The following is a 27,740-nucleotide window of genomic DNA, read 5'->3' as shown; positions in this document are numbered from 1 at the left end:
GCCATTTCTTCTCCAGGAATTACTGAGGTGCATTGTAACTTCTTAATGAGAAGGTATGGAGATTTCTCATTAAGGTTTTTTTGTTTCCCTTTATAATTATTTGTGGGGCGGGCAATTTGAGATCTTGTGAGTTACCCTGTTTTTCATCAAATTTTCAATTTATTCACTAAATCACTACAGACTTAATGGCTTTCTATATTATTCTTTGAATTATAATCCATTCTTATCATTATTTAGATTTTCAGATTGGCTAATGGAATGCCCTTCAGCCTGGCTTCTTTGTTCTTTTGACATTTCTCAATCTTTCCAATACTTCTTTTCTTTCTGATACACAAAGGAGTTCCAGGCTCAGTTCATCCTTTGCCTGTTCGACCTTAGAATCAGCCATTTCTCCAAAGACCCATGGTTCCTTTTAGTAGAGTATTTAGAAACCAATATCTGAACAGTAGATTGTTTATTGCTATTTGGGTTGTTCCTGCTCCCAAGCCCTCAGCAGACAAGCTAAAGGATACACATGGAAGGACAGGGAGGCCTGGCCTCCATGGGATCATATAGAGTTCAACATGACTGAGTGGCAAATGACAATATACATGTACACCCCTATATATATATTTTTTTTTTGCTTTTTTATTTTTGTGTATCAAAAACCATGAGTTCACACTGAAGTAATTAGTTAGAAGAATGAGATATGTAAGTAAAGTAAACGACATTGCAATTCCAAGTTGAAATAAAAATCTAGCAGCTAAGTTTCATTGTACTAAAAAAGCTAGAAATTTTGTGCAGTCCAATTAAACTTTTATTGAACATCCACAATAGTTTATGCACCCAGTAGTTTTAAGATAAAGTTCTTCAAGGAGCCCTTTGCATGTTTTTAGGAATATGTTCAGGTAGAAAGAAACAGAAAAAACATGAGAAGCTTGTAATAAGATAAACAGAGAGAGGAGAGCAAAATTCACAGAGCGTGTAATTGGACCTAATTGGTCTGTTGTACAGTTGCCAAGTCGTGTCCGACTCTGCAACCCACGGGCTGCAGCACACCAGGCCTCCCTGTCCTTCACCATTTCCTGGAGTTTGCCCAGGTTCATGTCCACTGAATTGGTGAAGCCATCCAACCATCTCATCCTCTGTTACCCTCTTCTGCCTTCAGTGTTTCCGAGCATCAGGGTCTTTTCCAGTGAGTCAGCAGTTCACATCAGGTTAGCCAGAGTATTGGAGCTTCAGCTTCCACATCAATCCTTCCAATGAGTATTCAGGGTTGATTTCTTTTAGGGTTGACTAGTTTGATCTCCTTGCAGTCCAAGGGACTCAAGAGTCTTCTCCAGCACTGCAATTCAAAAGCATCAATTCCTTGGCACTCAGCCTTCTTTATGGTCCAGCTGTCACATCCATACATGACTACTGGAAAGACAATAGCCTTGACTATACAGACCTTTGTCAGCAAAGGGATGTCTTTGCTTCTTAATCCACTGTCTAGGTTTGTCATAACTTTCCAGCCAAGAAGTATTCGTTTCCTAATTTCATGGCTGCAGTCCACATCCACAGTGATTTTAGAGCCTAGGAAGAGGAAATCTGTAACTACTTCCACCTTTTCCCTTTCTGTTTGCCATGAAGGGATGGAACCGGATGCCATGGTCTTCGTTTTTTTAATATTGAATTTTAAGCTGACTTTTTTGCTGTCTTCTTTCACCCTCATCAAGTGGCTTTTTGCTTCCTCTTCGCTTTCTGCCATTAAAGTGGTATCATCTACATATCTGAGGTTGTTGCTATTTCTCCCAGCAGTCTTGATTCCAGCTTGTAACTCATCCAGCCCAGCATTTCACATGATGTGCTCTGCATACAAGTTAAAGAAACAGGGTGATAATAAACAGCCTTGTCGTATGCCTTTCTCAATTTTGAACTAGTCGGTTGTTCCATGCAAGGTTCTAACTATTGCTTCTTGACCCGCCTACAGGTTTCTCAGGAAACAGATAATACAGCCTGGTATTCCCATCTCTTTAAGACTTTTCCACAGTTTGTTATGATCCACCAGTCAAAGGCTTTAATGTAGTCAATCAAACAGAAGTAGATATTTTTCTGGAATTCCCTTGCTTTCTCTGTGATCCAGCAAATGTTGGCAGTTTGATCTCTGGTTCTTCTGCCTTTTCTAAACCCAGTTTGAATATCTATGAGTTCTCAGTTCACACACCACTGAAGGCTAGCTTGAAGGATTTTGAGTATTGCCTTACCAGCATGGGAGATGAATATAATTGTCCGGTAGTTCGGACAGCTTTAGTGTTACCCTTGGGATTTGGGATGGAGATTGAAGTTTTCTAGTCCTGTGGCCACTGCTGGATAGTCCAAATTTGCTGACATATTGAGTGCAGCACTTTAATAGCATCATCGTTGAGGATTTTAAATAGCTCTGCTGGGATTCCATCATCTCCACTAGCTTTACTGACAGCAGTGCTTCCCAAGGCCCAGTTGACTGCACGCTTCCAGAATGTCTGGCTCTGGATGAGTGATGACACCAACGTGGTTGTCTGGGTCATTAAGATCTTTTTTGCACAGTTCTTCTGTGTATTCTTGCCATCTCTTCTATATCACTTCTGCTTCTGTTAGGTCCATACACTTTGTGTCCTTTATTGTGCTCCTCTTTGTATGAAATGTTCCTTTGATATATCCAGTTTTCTAGAAGAGATCTCTGGTCTTTCCATTCTGCTGTTTTCCTCTGTTTCTTTGCACTGTTCATTGAAGAAGGTCTTCTCCTCTGACCTTGCATTTCTCTCAAACTCTGCATTCAGTTGAGTATACCTTTCCCTTTCTCCCTTACTTTTCAAGTCTCTTCTTTCCTCAGACAGCCACTTCGTAAAGCTTGCTCAGACACTTTGCCTTCTTGCATTTCTTTTTCTCTGGGATGGTTTTGCTCACTGCCTCCTGTACAATGTTACGAATCTCTGTCCATAGTTCTTCAGGCACTTTATTTACTAGATCTAATCCCTTGAATCTATTCGTCACCTCCACTGTATAAGCATAAGGGATTTGATTCAGGTCGTACCTGATTGGCCTAGTGGTTTTCCCCACTTTCTTTAGTTTGAGCATGAATTTTGCTATAAGGAGCTGATGACCTGAGGCACAGTCAACTCCAGGTCTTATTTTTGCTGACTGTATACAATTTTTCCATCTTCGGCTCCAAAGAATATAATCAGTCTGATTTGATATTGACAGTGATGTCCACGTGTAAAGTCGTCTCTTGTTTTGTTGAAAAAGGGTGTTTGCTTTGACCAGTGTTTTCTCTTGGCAGAATTCTATTAGCCTTTGCCCTGCTTCAGACTTGCCTGTTACTCCAGGTATCTTGACTTCCTACTTGTGCATTCCAGTCCCCTTTGTTAAATAGGACATCTTTTGGTGTTAATTCTAGGAGGTCTTGTAGGTCTTTGTTTAACTGATCAACTTCAGCTTCTTCCACATCCATTGGGGCATAGACTTGGATTACTCTGATGTTGAATGGCTTGTCTTGGAAATGAACCGAGATCATTCTGTCATTTTTGAGGTTGCACCCAAGTGTACTGCGTTTTAGACTCTTTTGTTGATTATGAGGACTGCTCTATTTCTTCTATGGGATTCTTGCCCACAATAGTAGATATAATGGTCATCTTAATTAAATTCACGCATTCCCATCCATTTTAGTTCACTGATTCCTAAGATGTCAGTGTTTTCACCTGCCATCTCCTGCTTGACCACATCCAATATACCTTGATTTGTGGACCTAACATTCCAAGTTCCTATGTAATACTTTCCTTAATAGTATTGGATTTTATTTTCATCACCAGACACATCCACAACCAAGCGTCGCTGCTGCTTTGGGCCAGCCGCATCACTAATTCTGGAGCTGTTATTAGTAGTTGTCCTCTGCTCTTCTCCAGCAGCATCTTGGACACCATCCAGCCTGTGGGCCTCATCTTTCGGTATCATACCTTTTTGCCTGTTCATACAGTTCACTGGGTTCTCACGGCAGAGTCCTGGAGTAGTTTGCCATTCCTTCCACCAGTGGACCACGTTTTGTTAGAACTCTCCACTTCATCGTCTGTGTTTGTGGCCCTACATGGCGTGGCTCATAGCTTCCCTGAGTTGGACATGCCCCTTCACCACCACAAGACAATGATCCTTGAAGGGGCTAATTTTCAGGAACTGTAGATAATTTAGCTGAATATTTTAAGTAAAATAATAAAACAAATTGGCCTATATAGAAATTTGGTAAAATAATAATTTAGTCAAAAATCACCATACAGAGGTTTTAAATATTAAGTCCTATTTTGAATTAATATTTTCTGCTCTCCTAGGTCTGTCATATGGAAAAGTTATAATGTCTTAAATAGTCAACAAGAGAGGGCCAAGTAGTTTGAATAACTTAAAAGTCTGTTAGTCATATTTTTGTTGTTCAGTTGCTCAGTCATGTCCCACTCTTTGTGACCCCATGGACTGCAGCACGCTAGGCTTCCCTGTCCTTCTTATCTCCTGGAGTTTGCTCAAACTCATGTCCATTGAATTGCTGATGCCACCCAGCCATCTCATCCTTCTCCTGTCCTCAGTCTTTCCCACCATCAGGGTCTTTTCCAATGAGTCAGCTATTTGTATCAGGTGGGCAAAGTGTTGGAGATTCAGCATCAGTCCTTCCAATGAATATTTAGGGTAGAACTCCTTTAGGATTGACTGGTTTGATCTCCTTGCTGTCCAAGGGACTCTGAAGAGTCTTCTCTAGCACAATTTGAAAGCATCAATTCTTCAGCACTCAGTCTGTTGATGGTCAAACTTTCATATCCATACATGACTCCTGGAAAAACCATAGATTTGACTAGATGGACCTTTTTTGGGAAAGTGATATCTCTGGTTTATAATACACTGTTCAGATTTGTCATAGCTTTTCTTTCAAGAAGCAAGCGTCTTTTAATTTCATGACAGCAGTCACTGTCCACAGTGATTTTGGAGCCCAAAAATATAATACCTGCCATTGTTTCTGTTTTTTCCCCATGATGTGATGGGACCAGATACCATGACCTTAGTATTTTGAATGTTGAGTTTTAAACCAGCTTCTTCACTCTCCTCTTCACCCTCATCAAGAAGCTCTTTAGTTCCTCTTCGTTGTCTGCCTTTAGAGTAGTGTCATCTCCATATCTGAAGTTACTGATACTTCTCCCAGTGGTGTTGATTCCAGCTTGTGCTTCATCTAGCCCAGCGTTTCACATGATGTACTCTGCATATAAGTTAAATAAGCAGGGGACAGTTTACAGCCTTGATGTGCTCCTTTCCCAATTTTGAACCAGTCCATTTTCCCATGTTTAGTCCTGTTACTTCTTGACCTGCATACAGGTTTCTCAGGTGGCAGGTAAGATGGTCTGATATTTGCATCTCTTTAAGAATTTTCCATTTTGTTGTGATCCACGTAGTCAAGGTTTTAGCATTGTCAATGAAGCAGATGTTGATGTTTTTCTGGATTCCCTTCGTTTTTCTATGGTCCAGTGGTTGTTTGCAATTTGACTTCTGGTTCCTCTGCCTTTTCTAAATCCAACTTGAACATCTGGGAGTTCTTGGTTCACATACTGTTGAAGCCTCGCTTGAAGGATTTTGAGCATTACCTTGCTAGCATGTGGAAGAGTGCAATTGTGCAGTAGTTTGAACATTCTTTGGGATTGCCTTTCTTTGGGATTGGAATGAAAACTGACCTTTTCCAGTCCTGTGTCCCCTGCTGAGTTTTCCAAATTTGCTGGCATATTGAATGCAACACTTTCACAGCATCATCTTTTAGGATTTGAAATAGTTCAACTGGAATTCCACCACCTCCACTAGCTTTGCTCATAGTGATGCTTCCTAAGGACGACTTGACTTCACATTCCAGGATGTCTGGCTCTAGGTGAGTGATCACACCATCTGGGTCATGAAGATCTTTTTTGTATCTTCTGTGTATTCTTGCCACCTCTTCTTCTGCTTCTGTTAGGTCCATACCATTTCTATCCTTTATTGAGCCCATCTTTGCATGAAATGTTCCCTTGGTATCTCTAATTTTCTTCAAGAGATCTCTAGTCTTTCCCATTCTATTCTTTTCCTCTATTTCTTTGCACTGATCACTGAGGCAGGCTTTCTTCTCTCTCCTTGCTATTCTTTGGAACTCTGCACTCAGATGGGCATATCTTTCATTTCTTCTTTGTCTTTTGCTTCTCTTCTCTTCTCAGCTATTTGTAAGGCATCCTCAAACAACCATTTTGCCTTTTGCATTTCTTTTTCTTGGGGGTGGTTTTGTCACCATCTCTTGTACAGTGTTATGAACCTCTGTCTACAGTGTTTCAGGCACTCTTGTCAGATCTAATCCCTTGAATCTGTTCTCTCTACTGTGTAATCATAAGGGGTTTGGTTTAGGTCATACCTGAGGACCTAGTGGTTTTCCCTACTTTTTTCTATTTAAGTCTGAATTTTGCAATAAGGAGTTCAAGATCTGAGTCACCGTCAGCTCCTGGTCTTGCTTCTGTTGATAGTATACAGATTCTCCATCTTCAGCTGCAAAGAATATTTTCAACCTGATTTCAGTATGGAACATCTGATGATCCCTGTGTGTGTAGAGTCATCTCTTGTGTTGTTGGAAGAGAGTGTTTGCTATGACCACTGCCTTCTTTGGGCAAAACTCTGTTAGCATTTGCCGTGCTTCATTTTGCACTCCAAGGTCAAACTTGCCTGTTACTCCAGGTTATCTCTTGACTTCCTAATTTTGCATTCTAATACCCTGTTATGAAAAGGACATATATTTTTGATGTTAGTTCTAGAAGGTCTTGTAGGTCTTCACAGAACCATTCTCCATCTTCTTCAGCATTAGTGGTTGGGGCATAGACTTGAATTACTATGATGTTGAATGGTTTGCCTTGGAAACAAACAGAGATCATTCTGTTGTTTTTGAGATTGCACCCTTGTACTGCATTTTAGACTCTTGTTGACTGTGAGGCCTACTCCATTTCTTGTAAGAATTCTTGCCCACACTAATAGATACAATGGTAATCTGAATTAAATTCGCCCATTTCCATCCGTTTTAGTTCACTGATTCCTAAAATGTCGATGTTCACTCTTGCCATCTCTTGTTTGACCACTTACAATTTACCCTGATTCATGGACCTAACATTCTAGGTTCCTACACAATAAGTACTGTTCCTTACAGCTTTCAACTTTACTTTCACCACCAGATACAACCAACAACTGGGTGTCATTTCCACGTTGACTCAGCGTCTTCATTCTTTTCCGGAGCATTTCCCCACTCTTCTCCAACAGCATATTGACCTGGGTAGTTCAACTTTCAGTCTCATATCTGTTTGCCTTTTCATGCTGTTCATGGGGTTCTCAAGGCAAAAATGCTGAAGTAGTTTGCCATTCCATCCTCCAGTGGATCACGTTTTGTCAGGAGTCTCCACCATGACCCGTCCATTTTAGGTGGCCCTACATGGCATGGCTCACAGTTTTACTGAGTTATACAAGCCTGTGATCCTTGTGATCATATGGTTTGCTTTCTGTAATTGTGGTTTTCATTCTCTCTGCCCACTGATGAGTGAGAATAAGAGGCTAGTGCAAGCTTCCTGTTGGGAGAGACTGGCTGTAATGAAAACTCAGTTTCACTTTGGTGGCAGGGCCATGCTCAGTAAATGTTTAATCCAGTTACCTGCTAATGGGTGGGAATGTGCTCCCTCCCTGCAGTTTGGCCTGAGGTGGCCCAGTCCTGGAGTCCTGTAGTCTCTATGGAAGGGGTATAGTCTCTGTTAGGCCTAATGACAGCCTCCTCCAAGAGGATTTATGCCAACAAGCTGCACCTCCTAGGACTGCTGGCCGCAGTGTCCCGGTCCCCCTGGCAGGTCACTGCTGACCCGTGCCTCTCCAGTAGATCCCCAAACGCTGAGGCAGGTCTGACTCGGTCTCGTGTGGCGGTCACTGCTCCTGCTTTCCCTGGATCCCGGTGAGCACAGGTTTGTTTGTGCCCTGCGAGTCTCTGGCTAGTGCATAAGAGCAAAAACACAGACTGAACCTAAGCCAGAAAGCTGGTGTAAGTGGCTTAAAATAAATAGGGAGCAAAGAATTGGAGTCAGGAAAAAGTCTGGATTTTTTAATAATTTACTTAAATTATAATTATTAGAAAAGCATTCACAAGAATCTATCCAAAAGAAGTTAAAGCGCATATCCACACAAAGACATGAAAGTAAATCTTCGTAGCAGCATTTGTCATGATAGCCCCAAACTGGAAATAATCCAAGTGTCCATCAACTGATAATGGATACAAACAACAAAATATGGTATATTCATATACCAGAATACTCTTCAGCAATAAAAAGGAATGAGTGCTGATCCCTACTTTATTATTCATGAACCTCAAAAATATGCTAAGTAAAGGAAGCCAGATGCACGAGACACATATTGACTCCATTTATGAGAAATCTCTAAAAAGGCACATTTGTAGAGGCAGAAATCCTGTCAGTGGTTCTCTGGGTTACAAGTGGCAACAGCAGTTAACTGCAGACATCTAGGAAGAAACTTTTTGGGTGATGGAAACCTTCTAAAACGGGATTGTGGTGTTGGTTGCTCAGCTCTGTTAATTTATTGAGCTCATTGAATTCTATATTTAGAATTGGTTAGATTTATATGTAAGTTTTGTGTATCTAATTAAAGCTGTTTTTAAAAATATGTGTAGTCATTACAGAAAATACTGATAAACAAAAGAGATTAATTAAAGTGGATCTCTCCCAGTCAAATTCCTTAACTGGATTATAGCATTCCAGTTTCCTTTCAGTTTGTGTATGATCTCATTTTTCTTTAAAAATACAGTCATATAAGATTCAGTGACTTCCCAGGTGAGGACAGTCTCTTAGACAGAAAGAATAAACAAAAACTTAATATATAATAAAGGGCAAGGCAGATAGTCAAGATCACTAAGTTCAATTCAGTCACTCAGTCGTGTCTGACTCTCTGCGACTCCATGAACCGCAGCATGCCAGGCCTCCCTGTCCACCACCAACGGCCAGAGTTCACCCAAACCCATGTCCATTGAGTTGGTGATGCCATCCAACCATCTCATCCTCTGTCGTCCCCTTCTTCTCCTGCCCCCAATCCCTCCCAGCATCAGGGTCTTTTCCAATGAGTCAACTCTTCGCATGAGGTGGCCAAAGTACTGGAGCTTCAGCTTCAGCATCAGTCCTTCCAATGAACACCCAGGATCAAGATGACTAAATCTGAAGTTAAATTTTGGTCAGAAAGGAAATTGATCCTGGAATAGGAAGACAGATCAGTTACCTAGTATCTCAGTAGCATAATTCTGCTTAAGGATGTAAAGTTTCATGCAGTTTCTTTTTTTTTTTTTAAGTTAATTTACAGTATTGTGTTCATTTCTTGTATGAAGCAAGTAATTCAGGTGTAGGTGTATTTGTATATATTTTTCATGTTCTTTTCCATTATAGTTTATTGCAGGGTATTGAACATAGTTCCCTGTGCTATACAGTAGAACCTTATTTATCTATAGTAATTAGTGTCTCCTAATCCCAAACTTCTAATTTATCCCTCTCCTACCCCTTTTCTCCTTTGTAACCACAAGTTTGTTTTCTGTGTCTGAGTCTGTTTCTGGTTTTTAAATAAGAGCATTTGTATCATATTTTAGATTTCATATCCAAGTGATACTATATGGTATCTGTCTTTCTGTGTTTGACTTGACTTCACTTAGTATGATAATCTCTGGGTCTATCCGTATTGCTGCAAATGGCCTTGTGTTATCCTTTTTTATGGCTGAGTGGTAGTCCGTTGTATGCATGTACCACATCTTTATCCAGTCCTCTCTTGGTGGACACTCAGGCTGCTTCCGTGTCTTACCTGTTGTCAGTAGTGCTGCTGTGATCACTGGGTGCATACATCTTTTTGAATCATAGTTTTGACCAGTTTATATACCCAGAAGCAGGATTGCTGGATCATATGGCAACTTTAGTTCTTTGAGGAGCCTCCATACTGTTTTCCATAGTGGCTTTACCAATTTATATTCCCATCAGCAGTGTCGGGGGGTTCCCTTTTCTCCACATCCTCTCCAGTATTTATTATTTGATGATAGCTCTTCTGACCCATGTGAGGGGGATACCTTATTGAAGTTTTTATTTGCATTTCTCTAATTACACTGAGCATCTTTTCATGTGCATATTGGCCATCTGTGTGTCTTATTTGGGTCTTCTATTTGGGTCTAATGTCTCTTTGGGTCTTCTGCACATTTTTTGATTTTTTTTTTTAATTGAGATATGTAAGCTGTTTGTATATTTTGGAAATTAATCCCTTGTTGGTCACATCATTTGCAGATATTTTCTCACGATATGTAAGCTGTCCTTTCATTTTGTTTATGGTTTTCTTTGCTGTGTAAAAACTTGTAAGTTTGAATAAGTCCCATTTGTTTATTTTTGCTTTTATTTCTGTTGCCTTAGAAGGTTGACCTAAGAAAACATTGCTACAGTTTATGTCAGATAGTATTTTTCCTGTGTTCTCTTCTAGGTGTTTTGTGGTGTCATGTCCTACATTTAAGTCTTTAAGCCATTTTGAATTTTTTTTGTGTGTACGGCATGAGGGAGTGTTCTGATTTCATTGATTTACATATGGCTCTCCAGCTTTCCAAACACCACTTTCTGAAGAGACTCTTCTCAGTGTATATTCTTGCCTCATTTGTCAAAGATAAATTGACCATGGGTGGTGGGTTTATTCTCAGCTCTCTCTGTATTTTGTTTTGGGGGGCTTTTTTTTTGCCATGTGGCTTGCAGGATATTAATTCCCTGATCAGGAGTTGAACGTCTGCCATCAGCAATGGAAATGCAAAGTCCTAACCACTGGACCACCAGGGAATTCCTTGGGCTCTTTTCTGTTCCATTGATCTAGATGTCTGTTTTTGTGGCAATACCATGCTATTTTGATTACTGTAACTTTAAATTATTGTCTGAAGTCTGGGAGGTTTGAGCTTCCTGCTTTCTTCTTTTTCCTCGGGATTGCTTTGGCAATTCTGGGTCTTTTATGGTTTCATATAAATTTTAGGATTTTTCTGGTCCTGTGAAAAATGTCGTGAGTAATTTGACACAGATCACATTAAATCTGTAGATTGCTTTGGGTACTGTGGTCATTTTAGCAATATTAATTCTTCCAGTCCAAAGGCATGAGATATCTTGCCATTTGTTTGCATCATCTTCAATTTCCTTTGTTAATGTTTATACTTCTGAGCATATAAGTCTTTCACCTCTTTGATGAGGTTTATTCCTAAGTATTTTTTGATGCAATTTTAAAAAGGATTGCTTTTTTACTTGCTGTTTCTGATACCTTTCATTATTAGTGTAAAGAAATGCAACAAATTTCTATATGTTAATCTTGTATCATGCTACCTTGCTTAATTCATTTATCAGTTTTAGTAGTTTTTGTGTGGAGTCTTTTGTTGTTGTTCAGTCACTTAGTCATGTCTAACTCCTTGCAGCCCCATGGACTGCTGCATGCCAGGCTCCCTGTCCTTCAATATCTCCTGTAACTTGCCCAAACTCTTGTCCATTGAGTTGGTGATGCTATCCAATCATCTCATCCTCTGCCACCCCTACCTCCTTTTGCCTCCATTCTTTGCCAGCATCAAGATCTTTTCCAGTGAGTGGCCTCTTTGCATCAGGAGGCCAAAGTATTAGAGCTTTAGCTTCAGCAACAGTCCATCCAATTAATATTCAGAGTTTCTTTCTCTTAGGGTTGATTGGTTTGATCTCCTTGCTGTCCAAGGGATTTGCAAGAGTCTTATCCAGCACCATAATTCATAAACATCAGTTCTTCAGTGCTCAGCCTTCTTTATGATCCAACTCTCAAATCCACATATGATTACTGAGAAAACCATAGCTTTGTATATCTGTGTCTCTTTTTTTGTACAGACTTTTGGACTCTGTGGGAGAAGGTGAGGGTGGGATGTTGTGAGAGAACAGCATCGAAACGTGTATATTATCAAGGGTGAAACAGATCACCAGCCCAGGTTGGATGCATGAGACAAGTGCTCGGGGCTGGTGCACTGGGAAGACCCAGAGGGATGGGATGGGGAGGGAGGTGGGTGGGGGGATCGGAATGGGGAACACATGTAAATCCATGGCTGATTCATGTCAACGTATGGCAAAAACCACTACAATATTGTAAAGTAATTAGCCTCCAACTAATAAAAATAAATGGGGAAAAAAAAACACATAGCTTTGACTATACAGACTTTGTCGGCAAAGAGATGTCTCTGCTTTTTAATATGCTTTCTAGGTTTGTCATAACTTTCCTTCCAAGGAGCAAGTATCTTTGAATTTCATGGCCGCAGTGCTTTTCTGCAGTGATTTTGAAGCCCAAGAAAAGAAAATCTGTCACCATTTCGACTCTTTATCTTCTATTTGCCATGAAATGATGGGGCCAGATGCCATGATCTTAGTTTCTGAATGTTGAGTTTTAAGCCAGTGTTTTCAATCTCCTCTTTCACCTTCATCAAAAGGGTCTTTAGTTCCTCTTCACTTTGGTGTCATCTACATTTCTGAGGTTGTTGATATTTCTCCCAGCAGTCTGCATTCCAGCTTGTAATTCATTCAGTCCAGCATAGAAGTGATATAAGCAGGGTGACAAAATACAGTCTTGTCGTATTCCTTCCCCAATTTGGAACCAGTCTGTTGTTCCATGTCCAGTTATAACTATTGCTTCTTGACCTGCGTACAGGTTTCTCAGGAGACAGGTAAGGTGTTTCCATCTCTTTAAGATTTTTCCACAGTTTGTTGGATCCACACAGTCAAAGGCTTTAGTGTAGTCAATGAAGCAGAAGTATATGTCTTTGTGGAATCCTCTTGCTTTTTCTGTAATCCAGTGAATGTTGGCAAGAGATCTCTGGTTCCTTTACCTTTTCTGAAACCAGCTTGTACATCCGGAAGTTCTTGGTTCACGTAACTGCTAAAGCCTAGCATGCAGCATAAGCTTGCACAATTGTACAGTAGTTTGAACATTCTCTGCCATTGCCTCTCTTTGGGATTGGAATGAAAACTGACCTTTTCCAGTCCCGTGAACACTGCTGAGTTTTCCAGATTTACTGACATACAGAATGCAGTATTTAACAACATCATCTTTTAGGATTTTAAATATCTCAGCTGGAATTCCATCACCTCCACTAGCTTTGTTCATAGTAATGCTTCCTCAGGCCCACTTGACTTCACACTCCAGGATGTCTTGCTCTAAGTGAGTGACCACACACCGTCATGGTTATCCAGGTCATTGAGACTTTCTTACATAATTCTTCTGTGTATTCTTGCTATCTTTTCTTAATCTTTTCTACTTTTCTTAGGTCCTTACAGTTTCTGTCCTTTATCATGCCCGTCCTTACATGAAATGTTCCCTTAACGTGTCCAGTTTTCTTGAAGAGATCTCTAGTCTTTCCCATTCTGTTGTTTTCCTCTGTTTCTTTTCATTGTTCGCTTAAGGCCATCTTGTCTCTCCTTGTTCTTCTCTGAAACTCCACATTCAGTTGGATATATCTTTCCCTTTCTCCCTTGCCCTTAGCTTCTTTTTTCAGCTATTTGTAAAGCCTGCTCATAACCATTTTGCCTTCTTTCATTTCTTTTTCTTTGGGATGGTTCTGGTCACCCCTTCCTGTAAAATGTTATGAACCTCCATCTGTAGTTCTTCTGGCATTCTGTCTACGAGATGTAATCCCTTGAAACTATTCACCTCCACTGTATAATCATAAGGTATTTGATTTAGGTCATACCTGACCTAGCGGTTTTCCCTACTTGCTTCAGTTTAAGCCTGAATTTTGCAATAAGGAGCTCATGATCTGAGCCACAGTCAGCTCCCAGTCTTGTTTTTACCGAATGTATGGAGCTTCTCCCATCTTGGGCTGCAAAGAATATTGACCATCTGGTGATGTCCATGTGTAGAATTATCTCTTGGAATCTTTCGAGTTGTTTATATATGGTATCATGTCATCTGCTTATAGTGAAAATTTTACCTCTTCCCTTCCATTTTGAATAACATTTATTGCTTTTTCTTGTCTGATTCCTGGAGCTAGGACTCCTGATACTCTGTTGAATGGAAGTGGTGCGAGTGGGGACGCTTGTCTTGTTCCAAAATTTTATTAGGAAGGTTTTCAGCTCTTCACCATTGAGTATTACCTTATCTGTGGATTTGTCATACATAGCTTTTATTATGTTGAGATATGTTCTGTCTTACCCACTTTGATAAGAATTTTTATCATGAATGGGTGTTGATATATGGTATCATGTCATCTGCTTATAATGAAAGTTTGTCAGATGCTTTTTTGCATCTGTTGAGATCATGTGGTTTTGTTGGTTCTTTTGTTTATATGGTTTATCACATTCATTTGCATATGTTGAACCATTCTTGTGAACTTGGGATAGATTCCACTTGGTCATGGTATATGGTCTTTTTTATGTGTTGTTTGATGCAGTTTGCTAATATTTTGTTGATTTTTTTGCATCTATATTCATCAAACATACTGATCTGTAATTTTCTTTTCTTTTCTTTTTTTTTTTGATGGTGTGTTTGGTTTTGGTATCAGGGTGATTGTGGCTTCATAGAATGTCTTTGGGAGTGTTTCCTCCCCTTCAGTCTTTTGGAAGATTTTGAGGATTAGTATAATCCTTTATATGGTTGGTAGAATTTGCCTGTGAAGCCATCAAGCCCTGGACTTTTGTTGTAGAAAGCTTTTAAGTTAAAGATTCTATTTTACTTCTAGGGATAGGTCTGCTCAAATTATGTAGTTCTTCTTGATTCAGTTTTGGTGGGCTGATTTTTCTTCTAGTTTTTTAAATTGAAGTATAGTTGTTTGTAGTGTTGTGCTATTTTCAGGTGTATCTTTGTCTAATTTTTGTATCAGGCTGATGGTAGGTAGCTTCACAGAATGACTTTTGGAGTATTTCCTCCTCTTCAGTATTTTGGAAGAGTTTGAGAAGGATCATTATAAGTTCTTTGTATGCGTGGTAGAACTCCTCATTGAAGCCATCCAGCCCTGTACTTTTGTTTGCAGAGGGGTTTTTTTAATCATTATTATTCCTACAGATTCTATTTCACTTATAGTGATCAGCCTGTTCAAATTATCTGTGCTTAATTCCGTTTTGGTGGACTGTATATTTCTAGAAACTTGTCCATTTCTTCTGGGTTGTCTCATTTGATGACTTGTAATTATTCATAGTATTCTCTTATAACAGATATTTTTTATTTCTGTGATATTGGTTGTTATTTCTTCTCTTTCATTTCTTGTTTTATTTGGTTCTCTCTTTTTGTTCTTGGTGAACCTGGCTAGAGGTCTGCTAATTTTGTTTACCCTTTCAAAGAACCAACTCTTGGTTTTATTGATTTTCTTTTTCTATTTTTTTAAATTTCCAGTATAGTTAATTTACAGTGTTGTGTTTCAGGTGTACAGCAAAGTGATTCAGTATTATTTATATATGTATATGTGTGCATATATATATTCTTTTTCAAATTCTTTTCCCTTATAGATTATTACAAAATATTGAATACAGCTCTCTATGCTATACAGTGATTCAGTTCAGTCACTCAGTCGTGTCCAGCTCTTTGCAACCCCATGAACCGCAGCACACCAGGCCTCCCTGTCCATCACCAACTCCCAGAGTTTATCCAAACCCATGTACATTGTGTCAGTGATGCCATACAACTATCTCATCCTCTGTTGTCCCCTTCTCCTCCCACCCTCAATCTTTCCCAGCATCACGGTCTTTTCAAATGAGTCAGCTCTTTGCATCAGGTGGCCAAAGTTTTGGAGTTTCAGCTCCAACATCAGTCCTTCCAATGAACACCCGGGACTGATCTCCTTTAGGATGGACTGGTTGGATCTCCTTGCAGTCCAAGGAACTCTCAAGAGTCTTCTTCAACACCACACTTCAAAAGCATGAATTATTCTGCACTCAGCTTTCTTCACAGTCCAACTCTCACATCCATACATGACCACTGGAAAAACCATAGCCTTGACTAAACAGACCGTTGTTGGTAAAGTAATGTCTCTGCTTTTTAATATGCTGTCTAGGTTGGTCATAACTTTCCTTCCAAGAAGTAAGCATCTTTTAATTTCATGGCTGCAGTCACCATCTGCAGTGATTTTGGAGCCCAAAAAAATAAAGTCTGATACTGTTTCCACTGTTTCCCCATCTATTTGCCATGAAGTGATGGGACCAGATGCCATGATCTTAGTTTTCTGAATGTTGAGCTTTAAGCCAGTTTTTTCACTCTCCTCTTTCACTTTCATCAAGAGGCCCTTTAATTCTTCTTCACTTTCTGCCATAAGGGTGGTGTCATCTGCATATCTTAGGTAATTGATATTTCTCCTGGCAATCTTGATTCCAGCTTGTGCTTCCTCCAGCCCAGCGTTTTCTCTTGATGTGCTCTGCATATAAGTTAAATAAGCAGGGTGACAATATACAGCCTTGATGTACTCCTTTTCCTATTTGGAACCAGTCTGTTGTTCCATGTCCAGTTCTAACTGTTGCTTCCTCACCTGGATACAGGTTTCTCAAGAGGCAGGTCAGGTGGTCTGGTATTCCCATCTCTTTCAGAATTTTCCACAGTTTATTGTGATCCACAGTCAAAGGCTTTGGCATAGTCAGTAAAGCAGAAATAGATGTTTTTCTGGAATTCTCTTGCTTTTTCAATGAACCAGCAGATGCTGGCAATTTGATCTCTGGTTCCTCTGCCTTTTCTAAAACCAGCTTGAACATCTGGAAGTTCACGGTTCACATATTGCTGAAGCCTGGCTTGGGTGGTGGTTTAATCACTAAGTCATGTCCAATTCTTGTGACCCCATGGACTGTGGGCCGCCAGGCTCCTCTGTCCGTGGGCTTTTCCAGGAAAGAGTACTTGAGTGGGTTGCCGTTTCCGTCTCCAGGGGAACTTCTGACCCGGGGATTGAACCTGCGCCTCCTGCACCCCAGGTTCTCTCCTGCATTGCAGGCAGGTTCTTTGCCAGCTGAGTCACCAGGGGAGCCCACGCTGCACAGCAGGTTCTTGTTTATCTGCTTGTATAGCAGTGGTGGTTTAGTCACTCAGTCATGTCCGACTCTTGCGGCTGCACGGATGACAGCCCACCAGGCTCCTCTGCACATGGGATTTCCCAGGCATGAATACCAGAGTGGGTTGGCCTTTCCTTCTCCAGGGTATCATCCCCACCCAGGAATTGAACCAAGGTCTCCCAGGTTGCAGGCAGATTTTTTACCATCTGAACCACCAGGTAAGCCCTATATATAGTAGTGTATATGTGTTAATCCCAAGCTTTTCATTTATCCCTCCCCCGTTTCTCCCCCCGTTTTCCCCTTGGGTAACTAGATTTGTTTTCTATGCCTGTGGGTTTGTTTCTATTTTGTAAATAAGTTTATTCATATCATTTTCTAAAATTTCACATATAAGCAATATCATATGCTATTTGGCTTACTTCTGTTAGTATGACAGTCTGCACTTCCATTAATGTTTCTGCAGAAAACAGCATTTATCTTATGGCTGAGTAATACCCCACTGTGTGTGGGGGAGGTGTATCACATCGTTTTTATCCTGTCATCTGTCACTGAACATTTAGGTTGCTAAATGGACATTAGGTTGCTGTGCTGCAATGAATATTGGGATGCATGTTTTTTTCAAAGTATAGTTTTGTCTAGTTGTATGCCCAGGAGTGCAATTACAGGATCACATGGTAGCTTTGTTTTTAATTTTTTTAAGGAACCTCCATATTGTTCTCCATAGTCCCTGTACAGATTCTCATTCTTACCAACAGTGTAGGAGGGGTCCTTTTTCTCTACACCCAGCATTTATTTGTAGACTTTGATGATGGTCATTTTGACTGTTATTAGGTGATACCTCATTGTGGTTTTGATTTGCAGTTCTGTAATAATTAGCAATGTTGAACATTATTTCATGGGCCTGTTGGTCATCTGTATGTCTTTTATGGAATGTATGTCTTAAGTATTCTGCCCATTTTTTCATTGGATTATTTCTATTTTTTTTAATCTCTTGTTTTATTGATCCTTCTCTGAGCTTCATTATTTCCTTCCTTCTGTTCATTGTAGGTTTTATTTTTTCTTCTTTTTCTAGTTTTTTTAGGTGTTAGGTTGTTTAATTAAGATTTTTCTTGTTTTTGGAGGACGGCCTGTATCATTATGAACTTCCCTCTAAGGCAATTGCTTTTGCTATATCCCAGAGATTCTGTATGGTTGCACTTTCATTGTCAGGTATCCCAGGATATTTTCAGCGTTCCCTTTTGATTTCATCATGACCCATTATTTTTTTAGTAGCCTGTTGTGTCGTCTCCACTAATAGTTTTTTTTTTTTTTCCTTGTTTCTGTTTCTGTGGTCGATTTCTAGTTTCATACTGTTATGGTCAAAAAAGATACTTGAAATAATTTCTACCTCTTCAGTTTGTTGAGGTTTGCTTTATAGCCTCATCTGTGGTAACTCCTTGAAAATGTTCCATGTGTGCTCAGGAATTATGTGTATTCTTGGATCTTTTTAATGTAGTGTCCTGAAAATATCAATTAAATCTGTTCTAGTGTGTCATTGATTTTCTGTCTGGAAGATCTTGCCATTGATGTGAATATGGTGCTATTGTCTCCTACTATTATTGTATTCCCATCAGTTTCTCCCTTTATGTCTATTAGTATTTGTTTTATGTATTCAGATGCTCCTATGTTGGGTGTATATATGTTAACAAGTGTAATATCTTCTTATATTGATCCTTTCATCATTATATTTAGTGTCCTAGTTTATCTTTTTTTATGGTCTCTATTTCAAAGTTTATTTTTCCTCATGTGAGTATTGCTAGCCTCTCTTTCTTGCCACTGCTATTTGCATGATATACTTTTATCCATCCCCTCACTTTTAATTTTTTTTTTTTTCATCCAATCTGCCACTCTTTGACTCTGGATTGGAGCATTTAGTCTATTGACCTTTAAGGTAATTATTGGTATATTGGTATATATTTCCATTTTAAACCTTGTTTTCCAGTTGTTTTGTATTTCTTAATGTTTCCTTTGTCTTTTTGTCTTCCTTTTGTGGTTTGATGTTTTCTTTTGTATTATGCTTTCATTCTCTTTTGGGTTTTGTGAATCTATTGTGTGTTTTTGATTTGAGATTACCCTGTTTTTCAGATGTTTTAACACATTCCAAACCCTTGCTTCAAACTGGTAATTATATAGGCTCAAACATACTCTTAAAAATCTATATTTTACTACTCTTCTCCCCCATATTTTATGATTTTGATGTCCTTTTTCACACCTGGTCATTGTAGTTATTGTCACTTTCTTTCACAATATTTTTTTAATCTGTGTAGTGGCCTATTTAAGTGGTTTACTTTCCGGCTGTGATTTTTTTCCCCCTACAGATTGTTCCTTATTTTCTATTTAAAGAAGACCTTTCAATATTTCTGTTAGGATAGGTTTAGTATTGCTGTATTTTTTTTAGCTTTTTGCTTGTCTGATAAATTCTTTCTCTCTCCTATTTTAAATGACAGTATTGCTGGTAGAGTTTGTTAAGTTGTAGGTTTCCCTTTCAAGACATCAAATGTCACTTTCTTCTGGCCTGAAACCTTTTGTAGAGAAATCAGTCGATAGGCTTAAGTGGGTTCCCTTTGTAACTCTGTTTTTACTTCTGCTTACTAGAAACCTTTCTCTAACTGCTATTTTAATTATAATGTCTTATTGTGGGTTTGTTTGGGTTCATCTTTTGGTGGGGGGAGCTTCTGTGCTTCCTTTACCTGGATATCTGTTTCCTTCCTTAGATTTGAGAGATTTTCAGCCATAATTTCTTCCAGTGTTTTCAATCCCCTTTTCTCTTCTCCTGAGATCCCGTTATGCATAGATTGGAACACTTTATATTATCCCATAGGTCTCATATATTGCTTTCATTTGTCTTTTTGTCTGCTGCTCTTATTGGATGATTTCCATATTCTACCTTCCAGATCATTTATTCATTTTCTGTATCATTCAGTTTGCTGTTTATTGCATTTAACTTGGCTTTAATCTCAGGAAATGAGTTTTCTAGTTTTTCTTGATTCCTCTCTGTAGTTACTAGTTACTTGTTACAGAGATCTGCATTTCTATTGATAACCTTTCTTAATTCTTCAGTAGTTTTATTATCTCCTTTTTGAACTCAGGGTCTAGTAGACTGGAGAAGTTTGTTTCTTTTTTTTTTTTTCCTTTTCCTTACTGGGGAATTGTCTTGATCTTTTAACTGGGTATGGTCCCTCTTCATTTTACCTACATTTTTCTGACTGTTAATTTAGGAGAAATAGCTATCTACTGTGATCTTGGAGGACTGATTTTATGTAGGAGCATCCCTGGGTAGCCTGCATGAATCTAATATTTGGGGTGAGGGCTCTTTTTAGTACAGGTGCCTGTCAAGTCTTTTCTCAGTATGTGCTGGCTGTTATCCCCTTAATAGGGGTGTGACTGGTGCTGTGACCAGAGCTTCCAGTGGATATTGAGCAGGGCCTCCTCTTGGCTCTGTGGTTCTCAGAGCCCTGTTGGGAACAGAGCTGCTCCCCAGTTGTTGGAGTAGAAGTCCCCAGATCCATGTCAAAGCTGTGGTATGAGAAAGGCAAGTCTGGAGTGCTCCCACCGGGAGAGAAACCGCTGCGTAACTCCTCCACAGAAGCTGTCCACTGGCAGTGCACTCTGTGGTGCTGCCTATCAGTCATCCTGTGGGCTCGTAAAGTACATTGTTGGAATTGCCCTTGCCCCTTCTCAACCATGGGAATGCAGGCAATTGGCCTGGGTTTCCCTCAAGCACTGTGCTCACAAAACCACTAGTACAGATCTACAGGCTCAGGTCCCCTGTAGTTAGGCACCTAAACTGGACACCAGGTCACACACCTGGACCTGCCATGAGAGCTACAGACCCCAGTCCCACCTATGTATGTGCATGCCCCCAAAGCTTGCAGCTGTTCATGCCAGACCTGCCGCAGCCACAGGAGCGCCAGTAATCTGCTTGTATGCCCAACAGGTGCTGAGCTTGCAAAACCACCAGCATGGCGTAAATCCATAGATTGATCAGCCGCTGAGACGTAGCTCAGATTTCAGCCCCATCTCCAAATGTGGGCATCACTTCAGCTCTTCCATCCTCCCAGAGCTCATAAAGGAAGAGCCACACTGCTGTGAGCACACAGAGATTAAAGATGCTCTGGTGGGGCCCTGCCCTTCCCTTCTCTCGAGGGTTACCTTATTAACAATGGGGCTTCTACAGCAGACTCAGGCTCAATACTGTGTACACCTCCAAAGCACACTCCACCTCCTTCAGGCTGTTTCTGCACAGCCAACCCCTGTCCTCTCCCCAGGTCTGTCCCCTGGACCCCAGATTTCAGCATCCAGCCCATTATGTCCACTAGCAGACCTGTGTCCTTGGCTGGGGATTGCAGCGAGGTGGTCAGGACTGTTAGTGCCAATCTCTCTCTGTTCTGCCTGTGGCAGACTAGTTACTGCACTCTGCTCTGAGTCTCTGAAGCTCTCTTTCCATCCTGGTGGACGTTTCAGCCAGTGAAAGGGGTTCCCAGGGTGAAGGAACCATTCCTCTTTCACAGGTCCTTCCTGAGGGCCTAGAGCCTGTCCCAGCTTCCTTTTTTCTTCCTACCCAGATTCTTGGTGATCTTTCTTGCAACTTTGTTCATATGAGATCTGTCAGCTTTCAGAAGGTATTCTGTAAGAACTACTCCACATGTAGATGTATTTTTGATGTATTTATGGGAGGTATATGTATTTATCTTTTCCACCATGTTGATCGCTGGTACAATTTTTGCCTTCATTTTTTTTCTTCTAAATTAATTTATGTTTTTCATAAGCTAACCATCCTAGTTTATTTAATTCCTAACTATGTGCAACTCTATAATCAGTAAAAAGGTTTTTGTTTTGTTTTCTCTACATAAAGGCCTACAACAGTGAATTCTTTGATTTCAAGATATGGATTTCAGGAGCAGCTTCTTTACTGTGAGTTTGATTTAAATTGCATTTCATTTAATTAGCTTTTGAATAGACTAAATGTAAAACTTAATTATAATATTTTTACCTCTTTTAATCTTAAAATTTATTAAAATATTTCTAGTTGTGAAGTTTCTCTGTACCATCTTTCATGTATGTGTCTTATCTGTTATATCCACCATTTAGTATTAGGTACCTCAAGAGGAATGGAATTTTTTTTAAAATTGTGTATGTGTATAAAATACTGTGCTGTGTGTATGCATATAGAGAGAGATTTTAAATTTTAGGATTAAGAATAATTTTCACTTTGTTTCATATCAATTTTTACTAAATTTTTTTATGAAAGTAAGTGTGTGGGGGTTTCCCTGGTGCCTCAGATGGTAAAGAATCTGCCTGCAGTACAGGAGACCCGGGTTCAATCCCTGGATCAGGAAGATCCTCTGGAGTAGGAAATAGCAACCCACTCCAGTATTCTTGCCTGGAAAATGCCGTGGACAGAGGAGCTAGTGGGCTATTATACATGGCATGTTTGGCTAAAAAAATTTTACAAAAAGCTTATAGCATTAAAAGTATATTCTTAGCATTTAAAAAATACAGTAATCTCTCTAAAATAATGTTGGTCCATTGCCTATTTTGTGTGTCTGTGAAACTCTCTTTTTCAAACTTTTAATTTTGTATTGCTGTACAGTCGATTAACAGTGTGGTAGTTTATATGTATATGTATGACTGAGTTCTTTGGCTGTTCATCTGTGAAACTCTTAAGAGGTTTTGAAGGGTGTTTTTTTTCCCCTAAGCTTGACTGGAATAATTTTTTAAAGCAGTGACTTAATTTTTCAACTCAGGTATATCTGCTGTACAAGTATAAGAATTAAATAATAGAAAAGAAATTCAAATACAGAACCAAAAATTTAGTTTTTATTCACTATGTTTTACAGAATGTGGAGATAAATTTTTTAAGACAAATTAAAAATGTGATGTATTTTGGAATCTGCTTAATTGGGTTTGGTGGAATTTCATTATAATGTAAACTTCTTTAAGTAATAACTGATAATTTGATAATTTTGGTCTGTATTTAGCTTGGGTTTGTGTTGTACAGTCACACAAAATTTTAAATTATGTGTTTGAAATTTAGACCTTTTTGATGTATTCTAATTTACTCAGCAATGGAATTCTGAAATTCATTTTTAAACTAATTTTTATTTCTGTTAAAGGCTAAGTTTCCTGAATCATTTTGTCCCAGACATCTTTTGAATGTTCTTGTTGGTACACTTAGAAATAACTCCTTCCTATCTGCTTTATCGTTTTTTTAGGCAATTGATACTTAAAACAACAAAGTGTGTAGTTAAATGTTAGTTTAAATAAAAAGCATAAATTTCCCACCAACAGTGTAAGAGGGTTCCCTTTTCTCCACATCCTCTCCAGCATTTATTGCTTGTAGACTTTTGGATAGCAGCCATCCTGACTAGCGTGAAATGGTACCTCATTGTGGTTTTGATTTGCATTTCTCTGATAATTTCTCTGTTGAGCATCTTTTCATGTGTTTGTTAGTCATCTGTATGTCTTTTTTGGAGAAATTTCTGTCTAGTTCTTTGGCCCACTTTTTGATTAGGTCTTTTATTTTTCTGGAATTGAGCTGCAGGAGTTGCTTGTATATTTTTGAGAGTAATCCTTTGTCCATTGCTTCATTTGCTATTATTTTCTCCCATTCTGAAAGCTGTCTTTTCACCTTGCTTATAGTTTCCTTTGTTGTGCAAAAGCTTTTAATTTTAATTAGGTCCCATTTGTTTGTTTTTGCTTTTCCAATATTCTGGGAGGTGGATCATAGAGGATCCTGCTGTGGTTTATGTCGGAGAGTGTTTTGCCTATGTTTTTCTCTAGGAGTTTAATAGTTTTTGGTCTTACGTTTAGATCTTTAATCCATTTTGAGTTTATTTTTGTGTATGGTGTTAGAAAGTGTTCTGGTTTCATTCTTTTACAAGTGGTTGACCAGTTTTCCCAGCACCACTTGTTAAAGAGGTTGTCTTTTTTCCATTGTATATCCTTGCCTCCTTTGTTAAGATAAGGTGTCCATAGGTTCGTGGGTTTATCTCTGGGCTTTCTATTTTGTTCCATTGATCTATGTTTCTGTCTTTGTGCCAGTACCATACTGTCTTGATGACTGTGGCTTTGTAGTAGAGTCTGAAGTCAGGCAGGTTGTTTCCTCCAGTTCCATTCTTCTTTCTCAAGATTGCTTTGGCTATTCAAGGTTTTTTGGTATTTCCATACAAATTGTGAAATTATTTGTTCTAGTTCTCTGAAAAATACCGTTGGTAGCTTGATAGGGATTGCATTGAATCTATAGATTGCTTTGGGTAGTATACTCATTTTCACTATGTTGATTCTTCTGATCCATGAACACGGTATATTTCCCCATCTATGTGTGTCCTCTTTGATTTCTTTCACCAGTGTTTTATAGTTTTCTATATATAGGTCTTTTGTTTCTTTAGGTAGATATAATCCTTAATACTTTATTCTTTTCGTTGCAATGGTGGATGGAATTGTTTCCTTAATTTCTCTTTCTGTTTTCTCATCATTAGTGTATAGGAATGCAAGGGATTTCTGTGTGTTAATTTTATATCCTGCAATTTTACTGTATTCATTGATTAGCTCTAGTAATTTTCTGGTGGAGTCTTTATGGTTTTCTATGTAGGGGATCATGTCATCTGCAAACAGTGAGAGTTTTACTTCTTCTTTTCCAATCTGGATTCCTTTTATTTCTTTTTCTTCTCTGATTGCTGTGGCCAAAACTTCCAAAACCATATTGAATAGTAGTGGTGAGAGTGGGCACCCTTGTCTTGTTCCTGACTTTAGGGGAAAGACTTTCAATTTTTCACCATTGAGGATAATGTTTGCTGAGGGTTTGTCATATATAGCTTTATTATGTTGAGGTATGTTCCTTCTATTCCTGCTTTTTGGAGGGTTTTTATCATAAATGGATGTTGAATTTTTGTCAAAGGCTTTCTCTGCATCTATTGAGATAATCATATGGTTTTTATTTTTCAATTTGTTAATGTGGTGTATTACATTGATTGATTTGCAGATATTGAAGAATCCTTGTCCCTGGGATTAAAAAAAAAAAAAAAAAATTTGGTGTTAATGGCAGCACCAGTAGGTGCCAGAGTTGAAGTTTGGACTTAGGCTATCTGGATCCATACCTATCCTCTTAACCATGGCATTATATTTCTGTTATAGGTAGGGTTTAAATGTGTTGCTTCAGTTTAAACAGTGGAAGTGTAATAATTTATACAGATTTTCATGGCTTCATTTTCCACTGTTGATTCTAATAGGATCCAGGTGTCTTGATTTTCTAAATATGAGAATATTGAACTTGGTTACACCAGTGATTGTGTATTATCTATTCTGAAAGTGTATAGTCGTCTACTTTTAATCATGAGATAGATAATGGAATGTTTTTCCAAAATAGACTAAACAGTTCGACATTAATATTAATTAGTTTGAATTACAGTTCAGCATCTTTAGCTAGTTGACACATTTTCCTGAATTTATGACATGAGTATTCTCATAAATGACAGGAAAGTTTTGTCTAAAATATGATGTCTTTATTTAGTATGCAACTTGAATTTTAAATCACTTTTTTTAAGGATAATAAATAAATAGTGACATTGTAAAGTGTGTTACTTTCTGAGATTTTTACCTGCTCTGTTTGTTTTTTTCTTTTAAGCTGTTCTTGAAGAACTTGTTAATAATGGACGCTTACGAGGCACTGTGGTTGGTGGGCGACAGGATAAGGCAGTGTTTATCCCTGACATTTACTCCAGAACACAGAGTGCTTGGGTGGATTCTTTTCTCAGGCAGAATGGCTATCTGGGTAACTTTTTTTTTTCTTTCTTTAAACGAAAAATCATTTCTAATGTTAAACACATTCTTAGAAAAACTGTATTAACCCTGGGAGTGAGTAAACGTGTACTTTACTGTTGGCCAACAGACTAGAGTGGCTCTCTTTGAATATGAAAGTCACATTGAAGGTTTTTGTGAGTCATGTAACTGAGTTTAATTCCGTGGTCACTGAACAGTTGTAATGTAGAAAGGCCAAAGCTATTATTGATTGTTACCAGCCTTCCAGTAATGTGATACTATATATCAAATACTTCCAGTTCTTTTTAATTCATAAAAAGTAATTGTTTTTATAACATAATTTATGAAGTTGCCTGGTTTACATAATCTTAGAAATACTTTATTGGCTGTCAGTTTTATCATTTTTATTAGTTATCCAGTATGTCAGAAACACTGAAGTTATACTAACTTCTGTTTCTGGGGTTCCATCATTTGGATGAAATACATTGATTGAATTTAATCATTAAAACAAGTAGTGCATGTATGTGCGTATTAGTCACTCAGTCATGTCTGACTGTTTGCCTCCCTATGCACTGTAGACGACCAGGCTCCTCTGTCCATGGGATTCTCCAGGCAAGAATACTGGAGTGGGTTGCAGTTCCCTTCTCCAGGGGACTCTTGCCGACCCAGAGATTGAATCCAGGTCTCCTGCATTGCAGGCAGATTCTTTACTGCCTGAGCCACTAGAGAAACCCAAGAGATAAGTTACCTAAAAATAAGTAAATCTGTAAGTCATCAGCATTCAGTGTAAATGTGCGCTAGAACGAGCACTGACTTGACTTATGTTTTCTTGGCTTGACTTTCTATAATGTGCCTTTGCAGTTCTTCAGCCAAGAACTTGAATTAAAATTTTGTTGTAATTAATTTTCTTTTATTATTTGAGGACAGAGGTTGGTAGCTATCTCCAGTAACTTTAATGGCTGCACATTGAAGTCTTAAATATTTTACTTTTTATGTACTAGATCTTTTACTAGTATAAATTAGACTAGAAAATTGCTATCGTCAGTTGTCTGATAAAACATTTGAAAAATAAATTCCATTCCTTTAGCTAATTGTGATAAGCAAAATTTCAATTTTTGTTTCTCTAATCATTACATTCCTTTATCCTCAATTCTGCTTTTATTGCCCTTTTGTCTTTTGTCCTCATCCTTCCCTTCAACTCCTCAGTTGGAGAGTAAAAGACAAAGCAGGATTAATGAAGTACTTGAACCAATTTATCTACAAATATGTTTAGCAATAAAGATTCGGGAGTGTAACATAGGGCCCCAGTGGCTCAGCAGTAAAGAATCTGCCTGCAGTGCAGGAGGTGTGGCAAGAGCAAGGGTTTGATCCCTGGGTTGGGAAGATCCCTTAGAGAAGGAAATGGCAACCCTCTCTAGTTTTCTTGCTTGAAAACTTCCATGGACAGAGAAGCCTGACAGGCACACTGCAGTCCTTGGGGTCTCAAAGAGTCGGACACGACTGAGCACGTGTGCAAACACGGCACAAGGTGACATAACCAGGAAAGAGGCTGCGATATGTTTTATTTTTTAAAAACTCTGTTAAAATACAATGCATTCCCAAAGAATAGATTTTGATAGAACTTAACATTTTCTAAGAATTCTAAGAGTGACTAACAATTCTATTCCAATCTTGTAATGTATTTCTAGAATTTGATGCTTTGTCCAGACTTGGAATCCCAGATGCTATGAGCTACATAAAGAAAAGATATAAGACTACACAGCTTTTGTTTTTGAAAGCAGCTTGTGTTGGCCAAGGACTTGTGGATCAGGTGGAAGCATCAGTAGAGGAAGCCATCAGCTCTGGAACATGGGTTGATATTGCAGTATGTTTTATCTTTTTCTTCTTAATTTTCCTTTAAGCCAG

At 38.8% G+C, this 27,740-nt stretch overlaps 1 protein-coding gene across 1 annotated transcript in view; it reads left to right on the top strand.

Moving 5' to 3' along the window:
* Nucleotides 1–27,740, top strand: part of UFL1 (UFM1 specific ligase 1) — a 66,369-nt gene that overhangs the window by 24,182 nt on the left and 14,447 nt on the right. The window contains exons 7-9 of the mRNA XM_065911515.1: nt 21,931–21,989; nt 25,702–25,848; nt 27,524–27,699. Of these exons, the coding sequence (XP_065767587.1) occupies nt 21,931–21,989; nt 25,702–25,848; nt 27,524–27,699 (382 nt within the window). The remainder of the gene's footprint in view (nt 1–21,930; nt 21,990–25,701; nt 25,849–27,523; nt 27,700–27,740) is intronic.

The sequence above is a fragment of the Muntiacus reevesi genome, chromosome 19, assembly GCF_963930625.1.
Source record: "Muntiacus reevesi chromosome 19, mMunRee1.1, whole genome shotgun sequence".
Lineage (NCBI taxonomy): Eukaryota > Metazoa > Chordata > Mammalia > Artiodactyla > Cervidae > Muntiacus > Muntiacus reevesi.
Note: the sequence above shows the minus strand (reverse complement) of the source record. Positions and strands in the feature narration are given on the sequence as shown.